Source organism: Lithobates pipiens, unplaced genomic scaffold, assembly GCF_037356315.1.
Source record: "Lithobates pipiens isolate NorthernLeopardFrog02 unplaced genomic scaffold, aLitPip1_a1.2 Scaffold_3, whole genome shotgun sequence".
Taxonomy (NCBI): domain Eukaryota; kingdom Metazoa; phylum Chordata; class Amphibia; order Anura; family Ranidae; genus Lithobates; species Lithobates pipiens.
The window spans coordinates 33,586,468-33,613,868 of record NW_027507790.1 but is presented as its reverse complement, the minus strand read 5'-3'; the positions used below and the strand labels follow the sequence as shown (position 1 = coordinate 33,613,868).

Sequence of the window (27,401 nt, the reverse complement as noted above, 5' to 3'; positions counted from 1 at the left end):
ACGGTGATCAGTGGTGAAAGGGTTAACTAGGGGCAATCAGGGGGTTCAAATTTTTATTAGGTAGTATATGGGGGTCCCTGGCGCTATATAAAAACCTGACGGGTAACCTAAATAACTAACTGGCTAACCAGCGTCACCAGTGACACTTATACTGTGATCGCTGGTGAAAGGGGGTGAAAGGGTTAACTAGCAGCAATCAGGGGGTTAAAACCATTATTGGGTAGTATATCGGGGTACCTAGCGCTATAAAAACCTGGCGGTGAACCTAAAAAAATAACTAGCTACCTAGCGACACTGATGCAGCGATCAGAAAAACGATCGCTTAGTGACACTGGCAAAAGGGGGTGAAAGGGTTAACTAGCGGCAATCAGGGGGTTAAAACCATTATTGGGTAGTATATCGGGGTACCTAGCGATATAAAAACCTGGCGGTGAACCTAAAAAAATAACTAGCTACCTAGCGACACATGCAGCGATCAGAAAAATGATCGCTTAGTGACACTGGCAAAAGGGGGTGAAAGGGTTAACTCTAGGGGCAATCAGGGGATTAAATCTTTATTGGGGGGTGATAGGGGGCTACCCTGGACCTAACACTAACTGTCCTGACAGTTTTTACTGTCACAACTGACACTGAATGCATTGATCAGTAAAGAAATGATCAATGCAATCAGTATTCGACCCCTTCACCAAACATGATTTAGTACTTGGTGGCAAAACCCTTGTTGACAATCAGAGGTCAGACGTTTCTTGTACTTGGCCACCAGGTTTACACATATCTCAGGAAGGATTTTGTCCCACTCCTGTTTGCAAATCTTCTCCAAGTCCTTAAGATTTTGAGGCTGACATTTGGTAACTCTAACCTTCAGCTCACTCCACATATTTTCTATAGGATTAAGGGCTGGAGACTGGCTAGGCCACTCCAAGACCTTTTAATGTGCTTCTTCTTGAGCCACTCCTTTGTTGCCTTGGCCGTGTGTTTTGGGTCATTGTCATGCTGGACTACCCATCCATGACCCATTTTCAATACCCTGGCTGATGGAAGGAGGTTCTCATCCAAGATTTGATGGTGCAGGGTCCCATCCATCATCCCTTTTTGATGCCGTGAATTTGTCCTTTCCCCCGGAAAAACAGCCCCACTGGACGTTCAACATGGCACCTCATGGCAAAACTCCTCTGAGGAGCTGAAAAAAAAGAATTTTTGCTCTACATTAAGATGGCCTAGCCTATAAGAAGATTGTCAAGACCCTGAAACTGAGCTGCAGCACAGTGGCCAAGACTATACAGTGGTTTAACTGGATAGGCCTTGCTATTGTCGACCAAAGAAGAAGTTGAGTGCACGTTCTCGGCTTCATATCCGGAGGTTGTCTTTGGTAAATAGATGTATGAGTGCTGGCAGCATTGCTGCAGATGTTGAAGGGGTAGAGGGTCAGCCTGTCAGTACTCAGACCATAGGCCGCACACTGCGTCAAATTGGTCTGCATGGCTGTCGTCCCAGAAGGAAGCCTCTTAAAGATGATTTACAATAATGCACGCAGTTTGCTGAAGACAAGCAGACTAAGGCATAGCTTACTTAAACCATGTCCTGTGGTCTGATGAGACCAAGATTAACTTATTTGGCTCAGATGATATCAAGAGTGTGTGGTGGCAACCAGGTGAGGTGTCAAGCATGGCGGTGGGAGTGTCATGGTTTGGGGCTCTACAGTTCATTGAAGGAACCATGAATGTCAACTGAACTGTACTGAAGCAGAGCATGATTCTCTTCCTTTGGAGACTGGGCTGCAGGGCAGTATTCCAACATAACAACCCCAAACACACCTCCAAGACTACCACTGCCTTGCTAAAGAAGCTGAGGGTAAAGGTGATGGCCCAAACAGAAGGTGGAAGAGCGAAAGGTCTCTAACATCCACCAGCTCTGTGACGTCGTCGTGGAGGAGTGGAAGAGGACTCCAGTGGCAACCTGTGAAGCTCTGGCAAACTCCATGCCCAAGAGGGTTAAGGCAGTGCTAGAAAATAATGGTGGCCACATAAAAATATTGACACTTTGGGCCTAATTTTGACATTTTCACTTAGGGGCATACTCCCTTTTGTTGCTAGCGGTTTACACATTGATGGCTGTGTGAGTTATTTTGAGAGGACAGCAAATTTACACAGTTATACAAGCTGTACACTCCTTTACATTGTAGCAAAGTGTAATCTCTTCAGTGTTTTCACATGAAAAGATATAACAAAATATTTACAAAAAATGTGAGGGGTGTACTCACTTTTGGGATATACTGTATATACACACATACATGCATGCACTGGATGTGGGGCTGGGGGACCCCCTTAATGGTTAGAGTTGGCTAATTATTTATTATGCAGGATTTATGTAGCGCCAACAGTTTGCGTGGTGCTTTATAACATGAAGGCAAACAGTACAGTTGCAATATAATTCAATACAAGATGCCCTGCTTGTTAGAACTTGCAATTTAAAAGTGAAGATCAAGTGATACAAAAAGTAATAACTGTGAGGGATGATCTGATGGAGAAAATAAAATGACAGTTGTTCGGTGTGAGCTGGAGAGGCTTTTCATGGGTCTAAAAAGTGGATAGAGTAGGAGTAGTCTTCTAGGTACATGGGCAGAGGTAAAAAGGAGCTAGAGAGCAGGAGATCTTGAGAGGAATGTAGAGAACGATTTGGTTGATATTTTGAGATTAGCTTAGTGATGTAGTTTGGGGTCGAGTTGTGGATGGCTTTGTAAGTTGTTCATATTTTGAATTGAATTTGTTGGGTGAGCTGAAGCCAGTGGAGTGACTGGCATAGAGGGGTAGCAGAAACTGAATGGTTGGGAAGGTGAATGAGCCTGGCAGCAGCATTCATGATGGCCTGAAGGTGGGATAGCCTATGTAAATATAAGCCAATGAGGAAGGAGTTGCAGTCCTAGTATGTTATTTATAATCTATTAGTTTTCCCTACTTTCTATCCTAGGTGGTACTACTTGCCAAAACGCCCCCATGGCCACAGAGCAATAAGAACGTTAGAGCCTCTAACTCTTGTCTAAAAATTTAATCACTTGCCACACTTGGGCCTTTTATATGGCCCTGAGAGCAAGCTGTTATATTGGTATTTCTTTTTGGTGCCAGCAATTACTTTCACAGAGCGCTCTCTCCCCTCTCTCCGCTGCCATTCCTGCATTCTCCCGTTTTACTAGCAAGCTTTGGAAAAGCTGTAAGTGGTTGAGCCGGCTGCCCACAAAGGAGATGGAGGAAAATCTGTGATGAATTAAGCTGGAAACAATGAGGATTTTGTCATTTCTGGTTTCAGTTTCCCTGGCTGGTTTGATGGGCTGCCTTTGAGGGCAGAGGAGAGATCAGGGGTGTAATAGACCTCTGGTCTCTCCATTAGAGGTCGACCGATATGGGTTTTTCTCTGGCCGATGCCGATATTTAGAAATCATGGCGGCCGATGGCCGATATATGATGCCGATTTCCCCCCCCCCCCCTTCATCTCATAAAATCTGACACCTTTCCCACTGGGCGTTTTTCAGGCGCTTTTGGGCTAAAAATAGCGCCTGTAAAGCGCCTGCAAAATGGCTCCCCTGCCATCTGTGTGAAAAGCATGAGTGCTTTCACACTGAGGCGATGCGCTGGCAGGATGTTAAAAAAAAAAAAAAAAAAAAGTCCTGAAAGCACCACTCCTGCCCATTGATATTAATGGGCACCACTGCCGAAGCGCATGATTTGGTACCGGTGCTTCACGGGCGCATTTAACCTCTTCCTCGACCGCTAGCTGGGTTATATGTGCCCCACTAGCAGCCGAATAGCACCGCTAAAATGATGGTAAAGCACCGCTAAAACTTGCAGCGTTTTGCCGTGAAAGCAGCTCTCATAAGTGATGCAGAAAATTTCTTACATTTAAACATTTATTAAACAAAACAAACCTCCAGTTTACTTGTATGTATGATTTAGATTAAAAAAAACAAAAAAACTATAAAATAAAAACAGGTAGTCAAAACTTTTGGACGAAAAAAAAAGGGCTAACTTTTTACTTGTTTTTTTTTTAAAATAGTGTATTTTTTTTTTCCCCAAAAAATTGCATTTGAAAGACCTCTGCGCAAATGCCGTGTGACATAAAATATTGCAACAACCGCTATTTTATTCCCTTGGATGTCTGCTAAAAAATATATATATAATTTTGGGGGAGGTCTAAGTGATTTTCTGGCAGAAAATACAGGATTTTTACTTGTAAGCAACAAGTGCCAGAAAAGATTTAGTCTTTAAATGGTTAAACTGAGAACTCCTACACACCTTTGAGTTCATTCATTCAAGTGTAAACATTGTATCTCTTTTCTCTCTTCTTGGCAGACTGCCCAGAGAGGAGGAAAGTTGCTTCTATGAAGACTCAGGCAACTTGCATTGACTTCTATTACAGAAGTCATTTGCAAGTCGTGCTGTGGTTCTAAATCAGCCTTTTTATCAGCACAATCGGCCGATGCAGATTAATTAAAAAAAACAAATATCGGTCGATCTCTACTCTCCATATACTTTAGAGTACCTGTCACTTCCAAAAGCTATCACAAGGGGGTGGGGGTGTTTAACTCTTGAGATAGTAATAAAGATGAATGGGGAAAAAAAGTGAAACAAATGCAAATTGTACACATAGGTCCTGCACTTATGTTAGACATCATTTTATTCTTCAGGGCCTTTGCTTTCAGAAAATATATGTTGGGGTTTCTAAGTCCTTTCTTAGCAAACCGCTTTCACTACAGCATTTGCTTTCAGTCCAGCGCGATTAACTGCAAAAAGTCTACTCCTCCTTTAAACAGGGAAATACCACCATTATGAGATAATAATGCCCTTTAAAGTGGCTGTAAGCCCTCACATACAGTTAGGTCCATATATATATGGACACGGGCATAATTTTCAATTTTTTTTCAGGTACCTGCCAAAACATATTCAAGCTCTAATTATATAATGGCTATGGGCTGAACGTGCGCACACTCGGGTTTAATTTGAGGTTGAGATAGATAGATAGATAGATAGATATATCTATCTATCTCCAAATCGGGAGGAAGGATTTCGGAATGACACCTCTTAATAGCCATCCTCCTTTTTTCAAGGAACCAAAAGTAGTTGGACAATTGAATCAAAAGCCAGGTGTGGGTTACTCCTTCGTTATTTCTTCATTAATTCAGCAGATAAAAGTTTTGGAGTTGATCTTAATACCCTGTACACATGGTCAGACATTCCAACAACAAAATCCATCAAATTTTTTTCCGATGGATTTTGGCCCAAACTTGACTTGCATACACACGGTCACACAAAGTTGGCGGAAAATCGGATCATTCAGGAGGTGTTGTACAACACGTACAATGGGACTAAAAAGAGGCCAGTAGCTAATGGCTTTCATCTTGTAATTTATTCTGAGCATGTGTGGCCGGATCACACCAGATGCAGTCCAGTCCGTTGTACTAACATCTTGTTCAACACTATTGTAAACCTTCCCTTTTTTTTTTTTTTTTTTACTACTAAAATATTGCGGAACAAAAAAAAAGGCCTGGGAGTCCACAGAAGACAACAGTGATGGATGATCGCAGGATGGGAAAGAAAAACCCATTACAGCATTCAGTGAAGGATACTCTCCAGAAGGTGGGAGTATCATTCTCGAAGTCTACAATCAAGAGAAGACTTCACAAGAGCAAATACAGAGGGTTCACCACAAGGTGCAAACCATTCATAAGCCTGAAGAATAGAAAAGCCAGATTGTACTTTGCCAAAAAAAAAAAAAAAAAAAAAAAAAAAAAAAAAAAGCCAGACCATTTCTGGAAAAGCATTTTTGGATGGATGAAACTAAGATTATTCTGTACCAGAATGACAGGAAGAAAAGTGTGTGGAGAAGGTTTGCTGAACAGCTCATGATCCAAAGCACACAATGTCATCTCTAAAACATGGTGGAGGCAGTGTGATGGCATGGGCATGCATAGCTTCCAGTGGCACTGGGTCCTTGGTGTTTATTGATGATGTGACAGAAGCAGCTGGATGAATTCTGCAGTGTTTGGAGATATACTGTGAGCCCAGATTCAGCCAAATGCAGCAAAGTTGATTGAACGGCGCTTCACAGTACAGATGGACAATGATCCAAAACACACTGCAAAAGCAACCCAGGAGCTTTTGAAGGAAAAGAAGTGGAATGTTCTGCAATGGCCGAGTCAATCACCTGATCTCGACCCAACTGAGCATACAATTTCACTTGCTGAAGGCAAAACTAAAGGCAGAAAGACCCACAAAGAACGACTGAAGACAGCTGCAGTTAGAGCCTTGCAAAGCATCAGAAAGGAGGAAATACAGTCTTTGGTAATGTCTAAGCATTCCAGACTTCAGGAGTCATTGCCAGTAAAGGATTCTCAACAAAATATAAAAAATTAACATTTATTTTTTATTTGTCCAATTACATTGGAGCCCCTGAAAATGGGGGGGGGGGGAGAGAGAGAGACAACTGTGTATAAAAATGGTTTCAGTTCCTAAAATTTGTACTTGATATTTATGTTCAACCCCTTGAATTAAAGCTGAAAGTCTGCACTTCAAATTAATTTGAATTGTTTAGTTTTCATTTTTTTCTGGTGGCATACAGAGCCAAAAGTGTGAAAATTGTGCCTGTGTCCAAATTTATATGGACCTAACTGTATACCCAGTGAAGTGAACAGCCTCAGGCGATTACACAGATGAAACAAATCTCCCTACTTAAGTTGTGCATGTATATCTGCTGACTTCAGCTTGCTATTGTCTTTAGAAAGTGCTCATTGTGTTAGAAATTTTTTCTTTCTGTTCAGCACTGGGTGTGGATTGTTGGCATACACTGTAGGACAGCTGATTGGAGGCACACACCCCCACGCCACATTTTTCTCTAAAATCGCCACTCGTTCTTGGTAGAAAAGTGTTTGCCTTTCCTTTTGTGGCAGAGGATGACAGCTGTTCTGTGAGGCCTATCTGTAGCCGCTTGACCACCACCACCCCTTCCCGACTGAGTCAACTATATGGAGCTCCAGTCAGTACCACTTGTTGAGGAGAGCAAGCAAGTCTGCTGCTGAGTGCAAGGCAAAGAAGTCTGCTGGGGTTAAATGTTGATAATCGGACACAACACTGTTACTGCTGCCATGGTCTTTAAACTGTGATCTTGGCTCTATTCCAACTGCCTCCTGAGTTTCCTTTATAGGTCATTTAAAACTTTAACAATGTCTATAGTTAAAGAGGAGGGCCAGTTTAAAAAAAAAAAAAAAGTCAGCAGCTGCAAACACTGCAGCTGCTGACTTAATAAAATCACTTACCTGTCCAGGGCGCCCGCGATGTCGGCCGCCCGAGGCCGAGCCGTCCCTCGGCTCTCGGGTCCCGGCGCCGCCATTCCCTGTAAGGGAAACAGGCAGCGGAGCCTTACGGCTTCACTGCCCATTTCCTACTGCGCATGCGCGAGTCCCGCAGCTACTGCGCATGCGCGAGTCCCGCAGCGCTTTCTGAATGGGACGCGCTGTATTCTGGAACACACAGTTCCCAGAACACAGCGCGACCCATTACCCAGAAGACGCCGCGACGAAGACAGAAGATCTCCGCGGAGGAGGAAGAGGAAGATTAGGATAAAGTGCCTAGCAACAGGCATTTCTGGTAAGTAAAAAAAAAAATTTTTTTCATTTTATTTTTTGTAGATTTTTTTGTCATTTTTAACATTTTTTGCTTTTCAGGGTGGCCCTCCACTTTAAGGGATCAATTCAAAGGCTCGGGGATGAGTCAAGCTCAACCCTTCAAGAAAGTTGAAATCAGCATGGAGATTCAATTGCCTATATCTCTAAATCTACTGATTGCTTTGGCCTGTGATTTTGCCAGATAACCTCTACTAAAGCCTCGTGTACACCGCAGCTTGCAAAAGCTCAGTACAGCTTTTTTTTTTTTTTTTTTATGGAGCTAAAATGGAGCCCATTCATTTTAATATGCCTATGCACACAGGCGCATAAACGAGAGCAGTGCATTCATCAGTAAAAGAAACTAAATAGAAAGATCTGCATTTTTGGTCATTATTTCACACCTCATATGTGCGATTGCATGCAAAATGCGTGCAAATGTCCATTTACATATTGTGCAGAACAAAAATACAAGAATACGTTTTTGTGCGTGAATTTGCACAAAAAATGTGTGCAAATACATAAAAAAAAGTCTGAAGTAGATGCAAACAGGAGTATCGTGTGCAAGAGGCCTAATGCATTTTTTTTATTGCGTATGCATTATTTTTTGGCAAATACAAACATTTAGCTAGCGTTTAAAACATATGTACAAATACATATGTAATGTAAGCTTACTTAACAGCATTTTATTATTAAAATACTTGAGCAAGTTCTCGAAGAAATTATGCTTAGCTTTGTGTATCTTCCCTCTAAGGACTCCTTTCCTGCTGAGGCAGACCTCCGATGGCAGTTTCAGCTCATCTGTCTAGTATATAGCACATTTGTGTTTCTGAAGCCTTTTTTCTGGTTTGTCGCAGATCTTAAGTATTATCTCTGCAAACCTAACCATGATATACAACTGTATCATAATTTCCAAGGTCTCCATTCTGCCGAATCTTTTTAAAGCCATTGTGAGCTAGATTTGTTGTTGACTATTACTTTTACCTATACTATTTTAATACCCTCTGTAGCCCAACCATGAAAAGTTATATTTCTTTGTATATTAGTTTATATCCTTTTCTGTACATTGTTTCCCCCAAAAAAATAAAAAAATCCTATATAGTGCTTGCAACAGAAGACAGTAAAAAAGGGTCGCTGGTTCGAATCCCAACCATGACACTACCTGCCTGGAGTTTGCATGTTCTTCCTGTGCCTGCATGGGTTTCCTCCGGGTACTACGGTTTCCTCCCACACTCTAAAGACATGCTGGTAGGTTAATTGGCCCTAGTATATGAATGGGACCTTGGATTGTGGGTAGGGACTGATGTGAGTGCAATGTACAGGGATAGGGACAATTGTAGACACTCAGGTTGAACTGGATGGACTGGTGTCTTTATTCAACCTTACTAACTATGTAGCTTATCCTTTAATGGGTAACTCCACACTTAAGTGGGGAATAGAAGGAGAAAGGAAAAATATATATATATATATATATATATATATATATATATATATATATATATATATATATATATATATATATATATATATATATATATATATATGCACAAACTAACGTACCTGGCCTCGTTTTGGACTAGCCTTGTTTTGGAATTTAGGTGTGAACATGTTTAAAACAGTTTTTTTTGTTAGAAAATTACTTAGAAAAATATATATAATGTTTGGGGGTTCTAACACCCTAGAAAATAAAATGGTCATTGCAATACTTTTTTTCACACCCGTATTTGCGCAGCGGTCTTACAAGCGCACTTTTTTTGGAACAAATTCACTTTTTTTGAATAAAAAAAATAAGACAACAGTAAAGTTAGTCCAATTGTTTTTCATATTGTGAAAGATAATGTTACGCCGAGTAAATTGATACCCAACATATCACGTTTCAAAATTGCGCCCGCTCGTGGAATAGCGTCAAACTTATACCCTCAAAAATCTCCATTGTCAAAGTTTTAAAAATTATACAGCTTGCATGTTTTGCATTACACAGGAGGTCTAGGGCTATTAGTCTTGCTCTACCGATCGCAACAATACCTCACATGTGTGGTTTGACGTTTTCATATGTGGGCACTACTCACATGTGCGTTCGCTTCTATGCACGAGCTCATCGGGACAGATCGCTTTAAAAAAAAAAAATCTTATTTATTTTGCTTAATTTTATTTTTTCACAGTTTACAAAAAAAATAAAAAATAAATCTGGTTCACTTTTATTCCTATTACAAGGAATGTAAACATCCCTTGTAATAGAAAAAAGCATGACAGGTCCTCCTTAAATATGAGCTCTGGGGTCAAAAAGTCCTCAGATCTCATTTGGACTAAAATGCAATAAAGAAAAAATTGTCATTTGAAAACATTTGCCTTTAAGAGCTATGGGCGGAAGTGACGTTTTGACGTTGCTTCGGCCCTGCTTTGGTATGGAGATGGGTGGGGGCAATCTTAGCCTCACTCGTCTCCATACCCAGGCACCGAGGGGACCCGATCGCCTCCGCCGCTGCCGACAGCTCCGGTAAGTTGCAGAGGGCGTGACTGAGCGGCGGGAGGGGGGGGTGACACCTTTCAGGTGACGCGACCGTCTCCTGAAAAGGTGGATATCTCGGTTGTGCCGACATATATGTACAGGAGCCGGTTGGCAAATGATTAAGAGGCGACCTGCGATCGCGCGTGCACCGCCGGCGGCAAGCTCTGTGAATCAGGTTGTGGGTCCCCTGGATTAGATCGCTGCGGGGATACCTGCGATCGCCGAACGGGGAGATGCTAATGTAAACAAGCATCTCCCCGTTCTGCCTAGTGACAGTGTCAGTGATCTCTGCTCCCTGTGATCGGGAGCAGAGATCAGTGATGTGTCACACGTAGCCACGCCCCCCCTCCACAGTTAGAAACGCTCCCCAGGGCACAATTAATCCTTAGAGCCGGTTCACACAGGTGCAACTCAGATCCGACTTCAGGTCGCCCCTAGTCACCTTAGGTCGCGCTACATGTAAAAATCAATGTAAGTGAATGAAAGCCATCTTAATGCACACTACTGAAGTTGCTCCGACTTCAGAAAAGGTTCCTGTACTACTTCTATCCGACTTGTAGGTGACAGGTACCCATTGATTTAGATGGAAGTCGCCTCCAAGTCGGATCTCCGCCTATATGGAGGCGACTCTCACAGAATTATCAGCTCTCGAGAGGGAACTCCACGGCAAAGTTATTACAAAAATTTTTGGCGTGGGTTCCCCCTCTGGGAGCATACCAGGCCCTTAGGTCTGGCATGGATTTTAAGGAAAACCCCCTACGGCGTGGGGGTCCGCCCCCAGATCCATACCAGACCCTTATCCGAGCACGAAGCCTGGCCGGTCAAGAAGGGGGTGGGGACGAGTGAGCAGCCCCCACCCCTCCGTAGCAGGCCGCATGCCCTCAACATGGGGGGTTGGTGATTTGGGGAAGGGGGCGCCCTGGGGCCCCCCCACCCCAAATCACCTTGTCCCCATGTTGATGAGGACAAGGGCCTCTTCCCGACAACCCTGGCCGTTGGTTGTCGGGGTCTCCCAGATCTTGGCCCCCCACCCTATGTGAATGAGTAAGGGGTACATCGTACCCCTACCCATTCACCTGGGGAAAAAATGTCAATAAAAAACCCAACACAAATTTTAAAAGTCCTTTATTAAGCAGCTTCGGGGGTCTTTTTCTGACGTCGGGGGGGGGGGGGGGGGGGGGGTCTTCTGACGACTTCTCCGCTCTGTTCGGCCTCTTCTCCGCTCTGTTCGGCCTCCTCTCCCGGGCTCCTCCGCTGTCGTCTTGCAGCTTTTACTAGTGGAGGAGCCCGGTCTCCTCCGTCCTTTGTCCTTCTTCTCTCTTCTTTCTTCCGATGTTGACACGGCGCTGTCTTCCGCTGTACTGGCTTGTGCACGGTGACTTTTATATAGGCATGGGGCGTGGTCACCGGATGATGTCTCACGGTGACCCCGCCCCTTTATGACGTCACAGTCCCAGCATACCCCGGGACTGTGACGCCATAAAGGGGCGGGGTCACCGTGTGACATCATCTGATGACCCCGCCCCATACCTATATAAGTCACCGCGCACATCGCACCAGCCTGTACAGTGGAAGACAGCGCCGGGTCAATATCAAAAGAAGAAAGAAGAGAGAAGGACAGAGGGCGGAGGAGACCGGGCTCCTCCGCTAGTAAAAGAGCTGCAAGAAGACAGCGGAGGAGCCCGGGAGAAGAGGCTGAACAGAGCGGAGAAGTTGTCGGAAGAAGACCCCCGGAGCTGCTTAATAAAGGACTTTTAAAACTTGTGTTGTGTTTTTTATTGATATTTTTTTCCCTAGGGACCTAAGGGCCTGGTATGCTCTCGGAGGGGGAACCCACGCCGTTTAAAAAAAATAATAATTTGGCGTGGAGTTCCCCCTTGAAAGCTCATTCTCTGATTGGCCACGGCAAACGTCGCCTGGCCTGGAGCGACCTAAAGTCGTGTTGCAAGTCGCCCCAAGTCGTGTTGACAAGTCGTGTCCAAGTTGCCTTCAAAAGTCGTGTTGCCCCTGTGTGAACCGGCTCTTACACTGCCCCCTAGTGGTTAACCCCTTCACTGCCAGTGTCATTTACACAGGAATGAGTGCATTTGTATAGCACTGATTGCTGTATAAATGACAATGGTCCTAAAAATGTCCAAAGTGTCCGCCATAATGTCGCAGTCACGATAAAAATCGCTGATCGCCGCCATTGAAATTTTTTTTTTTTATAAAAATGCCATAAAACTATCCCCTATTTTGTAAACGCGTTTGCGCAAACCAATCAACAAACGCTAATTTCTTTCTCTTTTTTTTTTTTTTTTAACCAAAAATATGTAGAAGAATACATATCAGCCTAAACTAAGGGAAAAAAATGTTTTGGGGGATATGTATTATAGCAAAACATAAAAAAATGCATTCTTTTCAAAATTGTCGCTCTTTTGTTTATAGCGCAAAAAATAAAAATGGGATGGGCTTTGCACTTTTTTTTTGCACTTTTTTTTTGTACTTTTGGGCTTTGCACTTTATATGGGGTAGACGGGCTTGCATAATGGTTAATACCCTTTTCACACTGGGGTGGTGTCAGCGTTGGTGGTAAAGCACCGCTAGTTTTTATCAATAGCGGTGCTTTGGAGCCACTAGCGGGGGGCTTTCAACCCCCCAGAAGGGGTTAAAAGCACCTGCTAAAAGCTGCTTTCAAAACTCTTTTAATTCAATTCATTTCAGTGGGCAGGGGCGGTACCTGCAAGCCCACCACCCCAGTATGAAAGCACTCAAGCTTTCACACTGGGGCTGCAGAAGAGGCAGTTTATAAGGCTCTATCTGTATTGCAAAAAATGCCTGTAAAGCGCCTCAGCGTGAAAGGGGTCTTAAGCAGTGTTGAACTCAAAACCAAAAAAGTATTATATTGCAGCTTACCAATCATTAGATGTGGTCTGCATTACTTTTCTTTTCTTTGGCTTTTTTCCTTCTGTTTTCACCTGGTGACCTGACCAGTAACACCCCTCCTGTATTGGGGGGAACACAAATCTGGTTGAATGGGCACAGCAGTCAGCAGCGTTGTCATTCTGGGGGAGGAGGGTAGTGTTTATTAGCTGAACTCCATAATCATTTATACTAGCAAACCGTTTGTTTTTTTTCCTTCTGGGATAAAGGTTTTGCATAAATAAAAAAAAGTTGATCATTGTAATCACTCCTGCCAGTGATAAGTAGTTTTTTTACATCCATGTAAACTGATGCATTCTGCTGGAGAGCTTGTGCTTTTCAAAAACACTCGCTGACTGAAAAATGATGAAAATAGAAGAATGACGAATAAAGCAAACTAATACAGCCATCACATCTAAGAATTGGCTGGGATGGATAGTTTCAAGTAGCCTCATTATTCATAGGTTGTTGGGTCAAGACCTCTTGCTCATAATTGGGTATCAGAGGCACTCTTAATCATTTGGAAGGTTTCCGTGTCCTCCATTGATCCCACTTTGTTTTGTGTGTCTGAGATATGTGTGGTTTGTCTGTCTAGGATGTTCTGTACTGTACTATGACCTTCTTTTTTATTTTTTATTTTTTTTTTGGATTGCTTCTGATATCGGCAAGTCTTTTTGTTTTTGTGTAGAACTATTTCTGTAATCTTCTTTTTTTTGTAGTTTATGGTAAGCCCTGATAATCCTGGTGCAAAATCGCAGTCTATGATGTGCATGGAATCTTTTGGCAACTGCTGTTTTTGGTGGCAGCAATTGTGGGATGGAAAGCACTTGGCGGAGTGCAGTTTTGTGCTGTACGTTATGGAGGAGTGCTGTGCTGCAGGCACGCGGGAGAACACTGTGGGCGACATGATTGTTGGCTGGAAGACGTTTTTAGGCAGAATGGCCCTCCCGTAGCGTTTGACTAACTCAACTGGACGTTGATCCATAGTACATTTTCAGTATTGCTAAGAGCTGCACTACAGAGATGTATTTATTGGAAGAAAAAAGGCTGCTATATTCCCAATGCTCCCTAATTAAATATTGTTCTTTAAGAGCTAGTGTGAGCAAAATCACGCATTGTGCTAATGTCTGTTTACTTCAAGCCTTAAGGGAGCTCATATAAGCTGTAACTTCTTTAATTGTGGTTCAGTGGATACAACCACTTGAAACTTTAATCTTCTGCTTATTTTATAACCAGTCTCTGCACAAAACAAAAAGTGTTTATAATTGTCTTTTAATAAGTGCATGCTGTAATGTTGATTCAAACAGACATATATAACATTTGGTGCTTTTTAAAATTCATTTATTATATGTCATGTGTTTCTGCCACGGTAGGAAAATTAGATAGTTATTGATCGACTTTGCTTCTCAGAATTGTAAGCATTTATTGGAAAGCCCTGCATCTCATCTAAACCTCTTAGGAGTTTCATAATCTATTTAAACAAAAACATGTATTTTCCGATACTCCTAGGTAATAAATCTTTCAAGCAATGCATGGCAATTTTTGCCTCCTCCTGATATGTTCCATTGCTCAAGTAACTTGGATAATGGAATAGAAAAATGAAGCCTGCACTTTTGTATGTGCCAGAGAGACTGGCAGTTTATTATATCACTGGCTGTGGTGCAAGGTTTGATGAAGGTATTGTTGCAAAAAGTCAGGTTGGCTAACCGCTATTCCTATGGAAGCCTTAAGCCCTGCTTTAATAAATCACCCATTTCTGACTTGTCTCAGCCATGCACCAAGGGATGCTGTGGAGTACTTTTTGCAAGGGCATGAAGCAATGTGTTTCTCTTAATCACATCTGCGGGAACTGTAATAAAATAACCTATGTTGCTCCTTTTGACATCCCTATAATATGTCTGGTACTGATGACCTTGTATATATCATGTATTTTATGGGTTATTCTGCGTTCCTGTAAGTCACATCTGCTGTTATATACTGGTGGCTACCTAGTCTTAGAATGGGTTCTTAATGGACATTTCTTTATATTTCCTAGAACAGGCTCCATTGTGTGCTCTGTATATCAGTGCTTATGAAGCTGATCGCAAATAAAGTGATTTTTTGTCTTTCTCTGTTAAGTCTCTTTTGGCTAGACTCACTGTTCAGTCCCACAACAAACTTATCTCTCAGTGCAGTAGGTAAGTACTCCCCAAAAGAACAGGTAGAGGCTAGTCTGTGCAGAGCGAGCACATAAGCCTAAGCCTTCATTTCTTTACCTGTCTGCTGCTGTCGCTGATAGAGCCGGTATCTTTCTGCAATCTCTAGTGGTTTAGTCTGGAGGTGATCCTCTAACAGTGTCAAAAGCTCTGCCAATGCCTTAGTTGCTGGTTTTACAGGGGAAAGGAGATTCCTAAGCGTGTCATAAGTCTTAGCACCAACCACTGTCAGAAATACTGCTACTTGCCTGTTGCCTGGGATGGCATTTGCACTGAAATACTGTTCCAGCCTCTCAACCCAGGAACTTTAGGATGTCTGTTCTCCATCACAGCCTCTTGATCCTTGTCATCCTTGTCCCTTAAAGCAGGTTAAACAGCATGGTGCTTGTGCTGTGTAATCTGTCCCTCTCTAAACTGTAAAAAACCTCCCTGATCCCTCCACTTCCTGTATCCCCCTCTCTGCACTGAAAATGATAATCATGGCTGCTGAGCCCCGACCATCATTGTCAGTGTATGTCCCTCCGTCATCCGCAGCCCTGCTCTGCTTTCATATCTCTCTCTAGTCCCCTCCTCCCTGCCTGTCAGCTCTGTGTCTCTGTCTCTATCTGACATGGACTTACTTATATGGGTGAATAACCATTTTAATGAGTTGTAAAAGGGCAAACAGATGGGTTGGACCTCTGATTGTCTTTTTAAATGTTCCCAGAGATGTTGCCTCCTGGAATGGACAGTGAGGAGTAAGTTCCACTGAGTTGGAAGTCTGCAATAAAGTAAGTTCCTTGTATGATTTTTGGTTACAATACCTGAAAAAAATAGCTGTCAGTACACTAAAGATGTGGGCTATAGTATTTCTAAATTATACCAGTTAGGTAGGTGACTGATTTTCTATAGTTGTAGGTTGATGCATACATTGCATCTTGCATCATCTATCTTTAAAAGTTTTACAATTTATATACACTATGTTGTCAAAAATATCGGCCTTTAATGGCATCCCAGTCTTAGTCTGTGGGGTTCAAAAGAGTTAGTTGAGTTAGCCCACCCTCTGCAGCTATAACGGCTTCAACTCTTCTGGGAAGGCTGTCCACAAGGTTTAGGAGTGTGTCTATGGGAATTTTGGAGCATTCTTCCAGAAGTGCCTTTGGGAGGTCAGGCACTGATGTTGGATGAGAAGGCCTGGCTCATAGTCTCCACTCATCCCAAAGGGGTTCTATCGGGTTGAAGTCAGGACTCTGTGCAGGCCAATTAAGTTCCTTCACCCTAAACTCGCCCATCCATGTCTTTGAGCACTGGTCCAAATCACTTGGTTGGTCGGGGGGGGGGGGGGGGGGGTTGGGGGGGTTATGGTGTGGGGTTGTTTCTTCACAGGGGTTGGGCTTGGCCCCTTAGTTCCAGAGAAGGAAACTCTCTTAAGGCATCCGCATACAAAGACATTTTGGACAATTTCATGCTCCCAACTTTGTGGGAACAGTTTTGGGATGGCCCCTTCCTCTTCCAACATGACTGTGCACAAAGCAAGGTTCATAAAGAAATGGATGAGCGAGTTTGGGGAGGAGAAACTTGACTGGCCTGCATAGAGTCCTGAACTCAAAATGATAGAACACCTTTGGGATGAATTAGAGCAGAGACTATGAGCCAAGCCTTCTCGTCCACATCAGTGTCTGAAATCAGAAATGCGCTTCTGGAAGAATGGTCAAACATTCCCATAGACACACTCCTAAACCTTGTGGACAGCCTTCCCAGAAGAGTTGAAGCTGTTATAGCTGCAAAGGGAGAGGTAACTCGATAACTCAACCCTATGGACTAAGACGCCATTAAAGTTCATGTCTGTGTAAAAGAAGGCGTCCCAATACTTTGGACAATATAGTGTAGCTCTGTTTTAACACTACAGAAAATATGACCACCTGTCCTTCCTTTACTAATGAGTGAGCATAAGGTCTAGAACGCTTTGCTAGCAGGTGACCAGAAGGCAAGGCCTGTTGGTTCCTTCCAGTTCAGCTGGAAGGTTTATGAAGGATATCAAATTTTTAATAATTGTTGACAATAGAAGAATTGGACGTTTACCCATAGCAAATAGTCAATATGTCATGTTCATATTCACAGACACTTGAATTCTGATTTGGTCCTGTGAGCTGCACCTCCATGTAACTTTGCAGTAGTTTTTATTAGCAAACATCAGTGACTGTAAGGCCCCTTTCACACTGGAGCGGTATGGGCATCAGCGGTAAAGCGGCGCTATTTCTACCGCTGTTTTAGCGGGGATATGCGGCCGCTAGCAGGGCGATTTTAACCCCCGCTATCGGCCAAAAAAGAGTTAAAACCGCTGATGCATCAGCACTTTGCCGGCGGTATAGCCGCGCTGCCCCATTGATTTAGATGGGTAGAAGTGGTGAATACACCGCTCCTTCACCGCTCCAAAGATGTTGCTAGCAGGACTTTTTTTCACTGTCCTGCCAGCACACCGCTCCAGTGTGAAAGCCCTCCGGCTTTCACATTGGAGTGAAAGGGGCCGTTTTTTTTCAGGCGCTATTTTTAGCGCTGTAGCGCCTGAAAACCACCTCAGTGTGAAAGGGGCCTAACAATTGCATCAGTGTCTATACATGTTTATTTAATGTATTGATCTTTATTTCCAGGTGCTGTGCAGCGAGAGAAGAAGTACCAAGTACAGCCTGGCTTTGGTGACCGACGTGGGGGTGTCATTAGTGCCAGAACATATTTTTATGCAGATGAAGCAAAATGTGACTATCACATGGAGACCTTTTTAAAATGTATTGAAGCATCAGGTGAGTGATGAAGCCCAGTTCTAAAAAAAAAAACAGATTCGTTTTTTTGGTGTAAAATTTGTTATGAACAGATGTGTAGCACCTTAGTAACTTAAATTGAATGTGTCAGTAGAAAAAAATGCACAAACTAGTAATATGGGGTACCAAGACATATGAGTAAGCATGCCCTGTTTTTTTTTTTCCCTCCTTAATCTCTGTGCTGGAGCCAAGAAAGTCTTCTGCAAATAAATACCAATCCCATTCATAATTGTGTGCTGAATAACTAATTGTGCCTCTGCCTTGTATTAGGTTTTGGCATACAGCATTGGTTTAGCAGCTAATTTAGGTCATATTTGGGAGTTGGGTTGTAGTTATGAGGTTAATGCTAATGGATAAGGTAAGGGTCCGGACTGGGGAGAGCGAAGGTAAGTGTTAATATTGGGTTTATTTTCTGTGTTGAGTAAGGCCACGTACACACGGGCGGTTTGTCTGCCCAACTAAGTTAGTCAGACAATCCGACAGACAGTCCGTTCAACTTTTGAATGAACGGACTTGACCACACACGATGAACAGACAGTCCGCTGAAAACTTGCGCGATGACGTGTACAGCACGTACGACGGGACTAGAAAAATGACGTCCAATACACTGCAATGCAACCTTCGGCCATGTAAATCCTTTCTGAGCATGCGCCATACTTAGTCCGTCCAACTTGCCTACACACAAGCGGACTGTCCGCTGAAACCAAGTTTGGACGGACAAAACCAAGTTTGGACGGAAAAAATTACGGAAATTCTGAAAGACTAAGTCCGTCAGACTGTCCGCTGAAAAAGTCCGCTGAAGCCCACACACGAGCGGATTGTCCGCTGAAACACGGTTCAGCGGACTAAGTTGGACAGACAATCCACCCGTGTGTACGCGGCCTAAGAGTTTCCCTTTATGGATAACATTAAGCATTAGGAAATAGTTTCGCTTTTATTTAAAGGTTATATTTCTCGATTAGGGGTCAAGTTTAAGTGCTAGATAGTAGGATAAAATGGACTTAACAAAAAAGGTAAAAATTGTGTGAGGGGGTTCGCTCGGTAGCGGGTGTGTGTGACCCCCTGGATGGGTTCACAACACAGTCAGGCACAGCAGACAGCGGTGTAGGTGCAAAAAACAAAAGGTCCGGTTTATTTAGGCTACATGCAGTGATGCATATAAAAGCCAAACAAAATAAAACAAGAAAATAAATCCTGGTCAGCTTGACCTCTAACTACACACGTAGACTCCCTGTCTAACAACTGGGTGCAGCCTTGTGCTGCCCCAGTCCCTGTCTCTATTGTAGGGGTTTGCCACACAGGCGTTAACTCACCGCACAGAACAGATCTCAGACTCCCCAGTCTATACACACAAAACTGGTTCCAGGATGGAGCATCTCCCTATATTGCTGGGGTTTTTTGTAGAGGTCTTAATGAGCCCACTTACTTCAGCTGGGCTCATTAACTCTTCCCCTATAATTGTAAAAGTCTGCATAAAGCCTGAATCTAGGACACACATATTTCCCATCCTGAATACAACCAGGTGATTTTACCTGCGTGCTGCCACATACCCCCCCCTCTTGTTTCAACCTTGGGGTTGTAACACAAGCAGCCAGACACGCATGTATCCGAGACAAAGCATCCACATTCCCCATTTTAACACCAGGGCGATACTTAACTGTAAAGTTAAATTCCTGTAGGGCCAGGAACCACCTATTTACCCTTCTATTGGTCTCCTTGTTTTGAGCCATCCACTTTAAAGGAGCGTGATCAGTCACCAGGTCAAAGTGCCTACCTAGCAGATAGTACCAAAGGGAATCTAGAGCCCACTTCACTGCTAAACATTCCTTCTCAATCGTGGAGTAATTTACCTCATGGGACTTCAACTTCCTGCTGAGGTAAATGACTGGGTGCTCTTCCCCGTTCCAGACCTGGGATAACACTGCTCCTAACCCAACGTCTGATGCATCAGTTTGTACAACAAAGTCCTTAGAGAAGTCTGGTGAGTACAACACTGGCTGGCTACATAAGGCTGTTTTTAAGGACCGAAATGCTTCCTCAGCCTCTGGGGACCATTTAACCATAACCGACTCTTTCCCTTTTGTCAGGTTGGTGAGGGGCACAGCCTGAGAAGCAAAATGGGGAATGAATCGTCGATAATAGCCAGCGATTCCCAGAAAGGCCCGTACCTGTTTCTTGCTGTTGGGACGTGGCCAACTCTGTATGGCCTCGACTTTATTGACTTGGGGTTTTATCACCCCCCTCCCAATAGTGTACCCAAGATATTTGGCCTCCTCCTGTCCAATGGTACACTTCTTTGGATTGGCCGTAAACCCAGCTTCCCGGATAGAGTCTAGGACTGCTTGTACTTTTGGCAAATGTGAGACCCAGTCTGTGCTATGGATAATCACATCATCCAGGTAAGCTGCAGCATATTTCTGATGGGGCCTCAGAATCTTATCCATTTTCCGCTGGAATGTTGCCGGTGCATTCTGTAACCCAAACGGCATTCTCTTATATTGGAATGCCCCATCTGGGGTTACAAACGCAGTTTTCTCCTTGGCCGACTCGGCCAGGGGAATTTGCCAATACCCTTTGGTGAGATCAAGAGTTGTCATATATCGGGATGTTCCCAGCCGGTCAACCAACTCATCTATACGTGGCATGGGGTAGGTGTCAAATTTTGTAACTTTATTTAATTGTCTAAAATCGTTACAAAACCACCAGCTCCCATCAGGTTTGGGCACTAGGACTGGACCAGTCACTCTGGGACTCCTCTATCACACCCAATTCCAGCATCCTTTGAACCTCCCCACGTATTGCCTCCCGTAGGGCCTCTGGTATTCTATAAGGTTTTAGTTTTACCCTTTCTCCTGGCGGGGTGATAATGTCATGCTCTACGCCAGATGTTTGTCCCGGAAGCTCAGAGAAAATCTCTTTGTTACGAAGTACAAACTCTTTAACCTCCTGTTGTTGGGGTTTCGATAAGGTGTCTGCTATTCCAACCTCAGGAACTAAGCAATCAGGCTGTACTTGTGACAAAGTCTCTGCGACTAGGGATTCCCTATCCCTCCAGGCTTTCAGCAGATTGACGTGATAGATCTGCTCCGGCTTTCGCCTTCCTGGCTGTCTAACCCTGTAGTTCACCTCACTAATTTTTTCAATTACTTCATATGGACCTTGCCATTTGGCCAGAAATTTGCTTTCAACCGTAGGGACTAGCACCAAGACCCTATCCCCCGGGGAAAAAGTACGTGTCTTGGCCCCACGGTTGTACACTCTCTGCTGTGCTAACTGCGCTTGGGTTAAATGTTCCTTTACAATTGGCATTACCTGTGCAATTCTATCTTGCATCAGGGCGACATGCTCAATCACACTCCTGTGAGGAGAACTCTAATTTTCCCAAGTTTCCTTGGCGATATCCAGCAGCCCTCTTGGGTGTCTCCCATAGAGCAACTCGAAGGGTGAGAAACCCGTAGAGGATTGGGGTACCTCCCTAATGGCAAACATCAGATAGGGTATTAGACAATCCCAATTCTTTCCATCTCTATCCACCACCTTCTTTAACATTTGTTTTAGGGTTTTGTTGAATCTTTCAACCAACCCATCTGTTTGGGGGTGATACACAGATGTACGCAATTGCTTCACTTTGTACAACTTGCATAATTCTTTCATAACCCGGGACATAAAGGGTGTACCTTGGTCCGTAAGCAGTTCCTTACAAATACCCACGCGGCTAAAAACAAGGGATAGCTCTTTGGCTATGGTTTTGGCCGAGGTATTTCGGAGAGGAATTGCTTCCGGATAACGGGTGGCATAGTCCAATATAACCAAAATGTACTGATGCCCCCTAGCAGACTTCATTATCGGACCTACCAAATCCATTGCGATCCTCTCAAAGGGGACCTCAATGATAGGAAGAGGTACCAGTGGGTTACGGAAATGTGGCATAGGTGCCGACTTCTGACACACAGGGCAGGAGGAACAATAATTTTCTATTTCCTTCATGACCCCAGGCCAATAGAATCTCTGCAATACCCTCTCTCTGGTTTTCTCTGTCCCCAGATGACCTCCCAGAATGTGTCCATGAGCCAATTCTAACACCAACTTCCTGTAAGGTTTGGGCACTACAAGTTGCTCAATGGTTTCTTCTGCCCTTTGAGCCACTCGATATAGCAGGTCCCTTTCCATAGTGAAGTAAGGATAAGGGCAAGTCTTATCTGGGTTCACTAACTCGCCATCTATTTTCACCACATTTTCCCGTGCCTTTATTAGGGTGGGGTCTTTTAACTGTTCTGTGGCAAAATTTTCCCTGTGAACCTCAAGATCCGAAAACTCCACAGACGGCATGTTTTCATCTGAGGATGTTGGCTCCTCCCCAGTTTCTCGAGTTTCCCCCGCCAATACCGACAAGGGAAATTCAGGAGAGTCCTCACCACTCCCAGAGGAATTCTGGTCATCTTCCTGGTTTATAGGGGCACCAATGGGGGGCCTCAGGACAGTCCCAGAGTTCCCAGAATTTTGGAAAATCCCTTCCCACAATAGCATCATGTGGTAACTGAGACACTAACCCCACCTGATGAGAGAGGTTACCTTTGGGGGTCTCAAAAAACACTGAAGTTACAGGATACTCTCGGGTGTCCCCATGCACACAAATAACAGCCACCCTGTTCTTCCCAGAGACCTCTGTAGTAACTAATTCAGCTTTTATCAATGTTACCAGGCTACCTGAATCTAGCAACACATCAACATGTCTACCATTAATACACATTTTACATAAATGTTTCTCAGGTCCCCGAATGGCAGTGCATGCAACTGTCACAAACAGCGACTGACGTCTCTCCCTTATAAAGTCACATTGCATAGGCTCATCCACAACTGGGCAATTGGCTGCAATATGTCCCTCTTGCCGGCAGCGGTAGCAAATAATTTTTTTCGGTGCCTCTTGCAGCATGGGCTTCCTGGGCTGCTCCCGCCAGACCTTAGGTAGAACTCCCACCCTCTCACTCTCTCCACCCTCACCCCTTGGAGTCATCTTACCCGCCACTGGGGATGATCTGGTCTTAGGGGGGAAAGTCCGTGAGTCCCTGGAAGAGGTGGTCAAGTTCTCTGTAGCCAAGTACCTCTCAACCAGATCCACAAGTTTATCTGCATTTTCTGGGTCTCCATGGCTTACCCATTTTTGGATGGCAGTAGGAAGAGCTCTCAGGAAACGATCCATAACCACACATTCCACAATGTTTGGTGCGGTCAAAATCTCTGGCTGCAGCCACTTCCTGCTCAGGTGAATGAGATCATACATTTGAGACCTGGGAGGTTTTCCAACCTGAAAAGTCCAGTTATGCACACGCTGAGCCCGGACTGCCAGGCTGACACCCAGCCGTGCCAATATTTCTGCTTTTAGCACCACATAGTCTTTTGTTTGGTCAGGCTCTAGGTCATAATAAGCTTTCTGCGATTCCCCAGTTAACAGAGGGGCCACCAGTCCAGCCCATTGCTCCTTAGGCCACTTTTCCCTTTCAGCAGTCCTTTCAAATGTGGTCAAAAACACCTCCGGATCATCCTCTCCAGTCATTTTTGTCAGTAAACGGCTCACACCAAAGGTTGCGGTATTATTGTACCCACTTGCTTCATTGGTCTGCGGACGTTGCTGTATCAATGTCTCTATTTGCTGTTGAAAATTCTGCTCTTGCTTCTGCAACAGGTCTATGAAGCGGGCTTCAGATCGCTGCTGGGCTTGTTGCTGAGCTTCCAAACTCTGCTGCAAAGTTGCATTTGTCTGCTGCTGATTTGCATTTGCCTGCTGCTGGGCTTGTTGTTGAGCTGCAAGGCTCTTTTGTAAAGCTGCATTTGTTTGCTGCTGATTTGCATTTGCTTGCTGCTGGTTTGCATTTGCTAGAGCCAGCTGTCTCAGTATCTCCTCCATGCTGGCCTTAACAAAAAAAAAAAAACTGCCCGCATTCTCCACCAACTGTGAGGGGGTTCGCTCGGTAGCGGGTGTGTGTGACCCCCTGGATGGGTTCACAACACAGTCAGGCACAGCAGACAGCGGTGTAGGTGCAAAAAACAAAAGGTCCGGTTTATTTAGGCTACATGCAGTGATACATATAACAGCCAAACAAAATAAAACAAGAAAATAAATCCTGGTCAGCTTGACCTCTAACTACACACGTAGACTCCCTGTCTAACAACTGGGTGCAGCCTTGTGCTGCCCCAGTCCCTGTCTCTATTGTAGGGGTTTGCCACACAGGCGTTAACTCACCGCACAGAACAGATCTCAGACTCCCCAGTCTATACACACAAAACTGGTTCCAGGATGGAGCATCTCCCTATATTGCTGGGGTTTTTTGTAGAGGTCTTAATGAGCCCACTTACTTCAGCTGGGCTCATTAACTCTTCCCCTCTAATTGTAAAAGTCTGCATAAAGCCTGAATCTAGGACACACATATTTCCCATCCTGAATACAACCAGGTGATTTTACCTGCGTGCTGCCACAATTGTTATAGTGAAAAGTGAGGAATAATAATTTGGCCTAAGTAGTACACTGATTTTTTTTTTTTTTTTTTTTAAGCCTTACATTTTTTCTGAAAATATAACAGTGAGGTTGTCTAGGCACTTCTGTTCTGTAGCCTTATAGCTGTAAATCTGTACTGTGGATTTAAGGGACTAGTGCCTCTGAGGACTAGTCTCAGGAGATTTGGAATGAGATTTTATGATGTTATTGTTAAGTTGGTTACTGTTCTCCTTGCTGGGGTCTCTGACATAAGGAAGCAAATATCTGTTTCTACCAAGATGGCTGCTCCCCCACACACACAGTACAGACAGAGCAAGAATGGTAAATTAAGAATAGGGAAAATATCATTTATGGGGAGCGCAAAGGCAATACTAGTGATTAGTTCTTTGCTGACATTCTTTGTTGCTCAGCTTCCAGAGTTCAGTTCCTCTTTACCGTTAAGTGGAGAGGTAATTTTGGTTTTGGGGCTTCATTCACACAGACATTCATAGCTTAAAAACCCTTGAGCGTAAAATTACATATTTCCCCAAGTACTCCACTTACACATTTGGGGAAATAATGCTATACAAGCACTTGCAGGTAAACGCTGATTTAGAAGCATTCAGCGATTTACACGAACATGGTCATGTACAGCCATTCATTTGTATAGACAGTTGTAAATGCACCTGCGGCATCCCATGTGCAAGAAAGAGTTGGTGATTTTATGCTTAAGCTATTAAACGCACTCGTGTGCAGCCGTGGCCTGATAAGTGCTAAGAATAGAACATTTTTGAAGGGAGGGCATGGGTACAAGTCTGAAAATTCTTCGTTTTTGGTCCTGAATACCCTGTGCCCATGTCCTGCACCAAAACATGCCAATTTTGCATGATACTTATTGCTCATTATACAATCATTTACGGACATTATATACAAGGGGTCTTCATAAAGTAAAAAAAAGTGCAAAAACTTTTTGAAGAACACTCGTCTTTTTTTTTTTGCCAATTCTTTTTTCTCACACATTGCTTTAAGTAATCTTCAGACTCGTACCTTTTTTAAGGTTTTCTCTAAAGTATATATAGTGCATCAGGAAAGTATTTACAGCGCTTCACCTTTTACACATTCTGTTATGTTACAGCCTTATTCCAAAATGGCTTACATTTATTATTTTCCTCAAAATTCAACAAAGAATACCCCATAATGACCACGTGAAAGAAGTTTGTTTGAAATCTTGAAATTTATTTAAAACAAAAAACAAAAAAAATCCCATGTACATAAGTATTCACAGCCTTTGCTCAGTACTTTGTTGAAGCACCTTTGGCACCAATTACAGCCCCAAATCTTTTTTGAGTATAATGCTACATGCATGGGACACCTATTTTTGAGCAGTTTCTCTCATTCATCTTTGCAGGACCTCTCAAACCCTGTCAGGTGGATCGGGAGCGTCTGTGCACAGCCATTTTTAGATCTCTCCAGAGATGTTCAGTCGGGTTCAAGTCTGTTCTCTGGTTGGGCCACTCAAGGACATTCACAGAGTTGTCCTGTAGCCACTCCTTTGTTATCTGGGCTGTGTGCTTAGGAAGATTGACTATCCTGTTGGAAGATAAATCTTCGCCCCAGTCTGAGGTCCAGAGCAGGTTTTCATCAAGGATGTCTCTGTACATTGCTGCATTCATCTTTCCCTCAACCCGGTCTAGTCCTCCAGTTCCTGCCGCTGAAAAACATCCCCACAGTATGATGCTGCCACCACCATGCTTTATTGTAGAGATGGTATTGGCCAGGTGATGAGCGGTGCCTGGTTTCCTCCAGACATGACGCTTGCCATTCAGGCCAAAGAGTTCAATAGTTTCATCAGACCAGAGAATTTTGTTTCTCATGGTCTGTGAGTACCACAAAATGTGGAAAAAGTGAAGTGCTCGGAGTACTTTCTGGATGCACTGTACATTTCCCACTCATTCTGTACCCTTTACTTATCACCTAATAGAATCAGTATACAATAAGTCTGATGTGTTAATATTACACGTTTGTACAGTTTTTGAGAGCATACTGAAGTTGATATATGCAAATTTGAATGAACACTGTATGAATCGGTTGGACGTTTTTCACCACCAGTGTTTAATTCACATGACGTTCCCAATCTGCACAAGTATCTAAATCTGCATTAGGAACACATGCACAGCTCTTAAAAATTATGCAGCTCTGAATTTCCTGTAACCTAGAAAGATTCATTATTTTATTTACCGTTTTACAAAGTAAGTTCCGGTTTGTCATTGTCCTTCAAAAACACTTACTTTTTATAGAAAATGATTCTTCTAATTTATTTAAATGTGATGTTCTACTATAATACGGTACATTGTGTGGCTGAATGGGCCGACTTTCTTGATCTGGAATACCAGCTGGTATTTATTTGTTCTGCCTTACGTTTTCCAGCTGAAATGAAAGTGCGCAGTGTGGAGCTAAATAGCATCTCTGCAAGGAGTTTGGATGCATTGTGTTGCTATTTATTCTTTGAGCAATTAATGCATGCTTTTTTTTTTTTTTAATTCTTTGTGTGCTGCTGAAGCCATGAAGGTAAAAAAAAAAAAAGAATATAAAAGCTTGTGGCCAATTTACTTTTTCCTAGCGAGAAAAAGTCGTAACATTGTGACCTGCTGAAAATAACCGCTTACGGTAAATAATTAGCTATTTAGAATATAAAGTGTCTCCGTTCTTGGTTTTTGTCTTTTATAGAAACTAAGTTTGTTTTCTGCTGCACATATTCTGTGATGTGTGGGCTGCCTAGTTGCCTGCCTGGCTGAGTCACTGACCTGAAACAAGTGTGCTGCAGCTAAAGTCCGTGAAGTCAGCACTGCGGACAACAGTGCTAAGAGTAATAAGTAAT

At 43.5% G+C, this 27,401-nt stretch overlaps 1 protein-coding gene across 1 annotated transcript in view; it reads left to right on the top strand.

Moving 5' to 3' along the window:
- The window catches only part of PRODH (proline dehydrogenase 1), a 255,515-nt gene that overhangs the window by 87,132 nt on the left and 140,982 nt on the right, over positions 1 to 27,401 (top strand). The window contains exon 4 of the mRNA XM_077461427.1: positions 17,884 to 18,033. Coding sequence (XP_077317553.1) covers positions 17,884 to 18,033 — 150 coding nt within the window. The remainder of the gene's footprint in view (positions 1 to 17,883; positions 18,034 to 27,401) is intronic.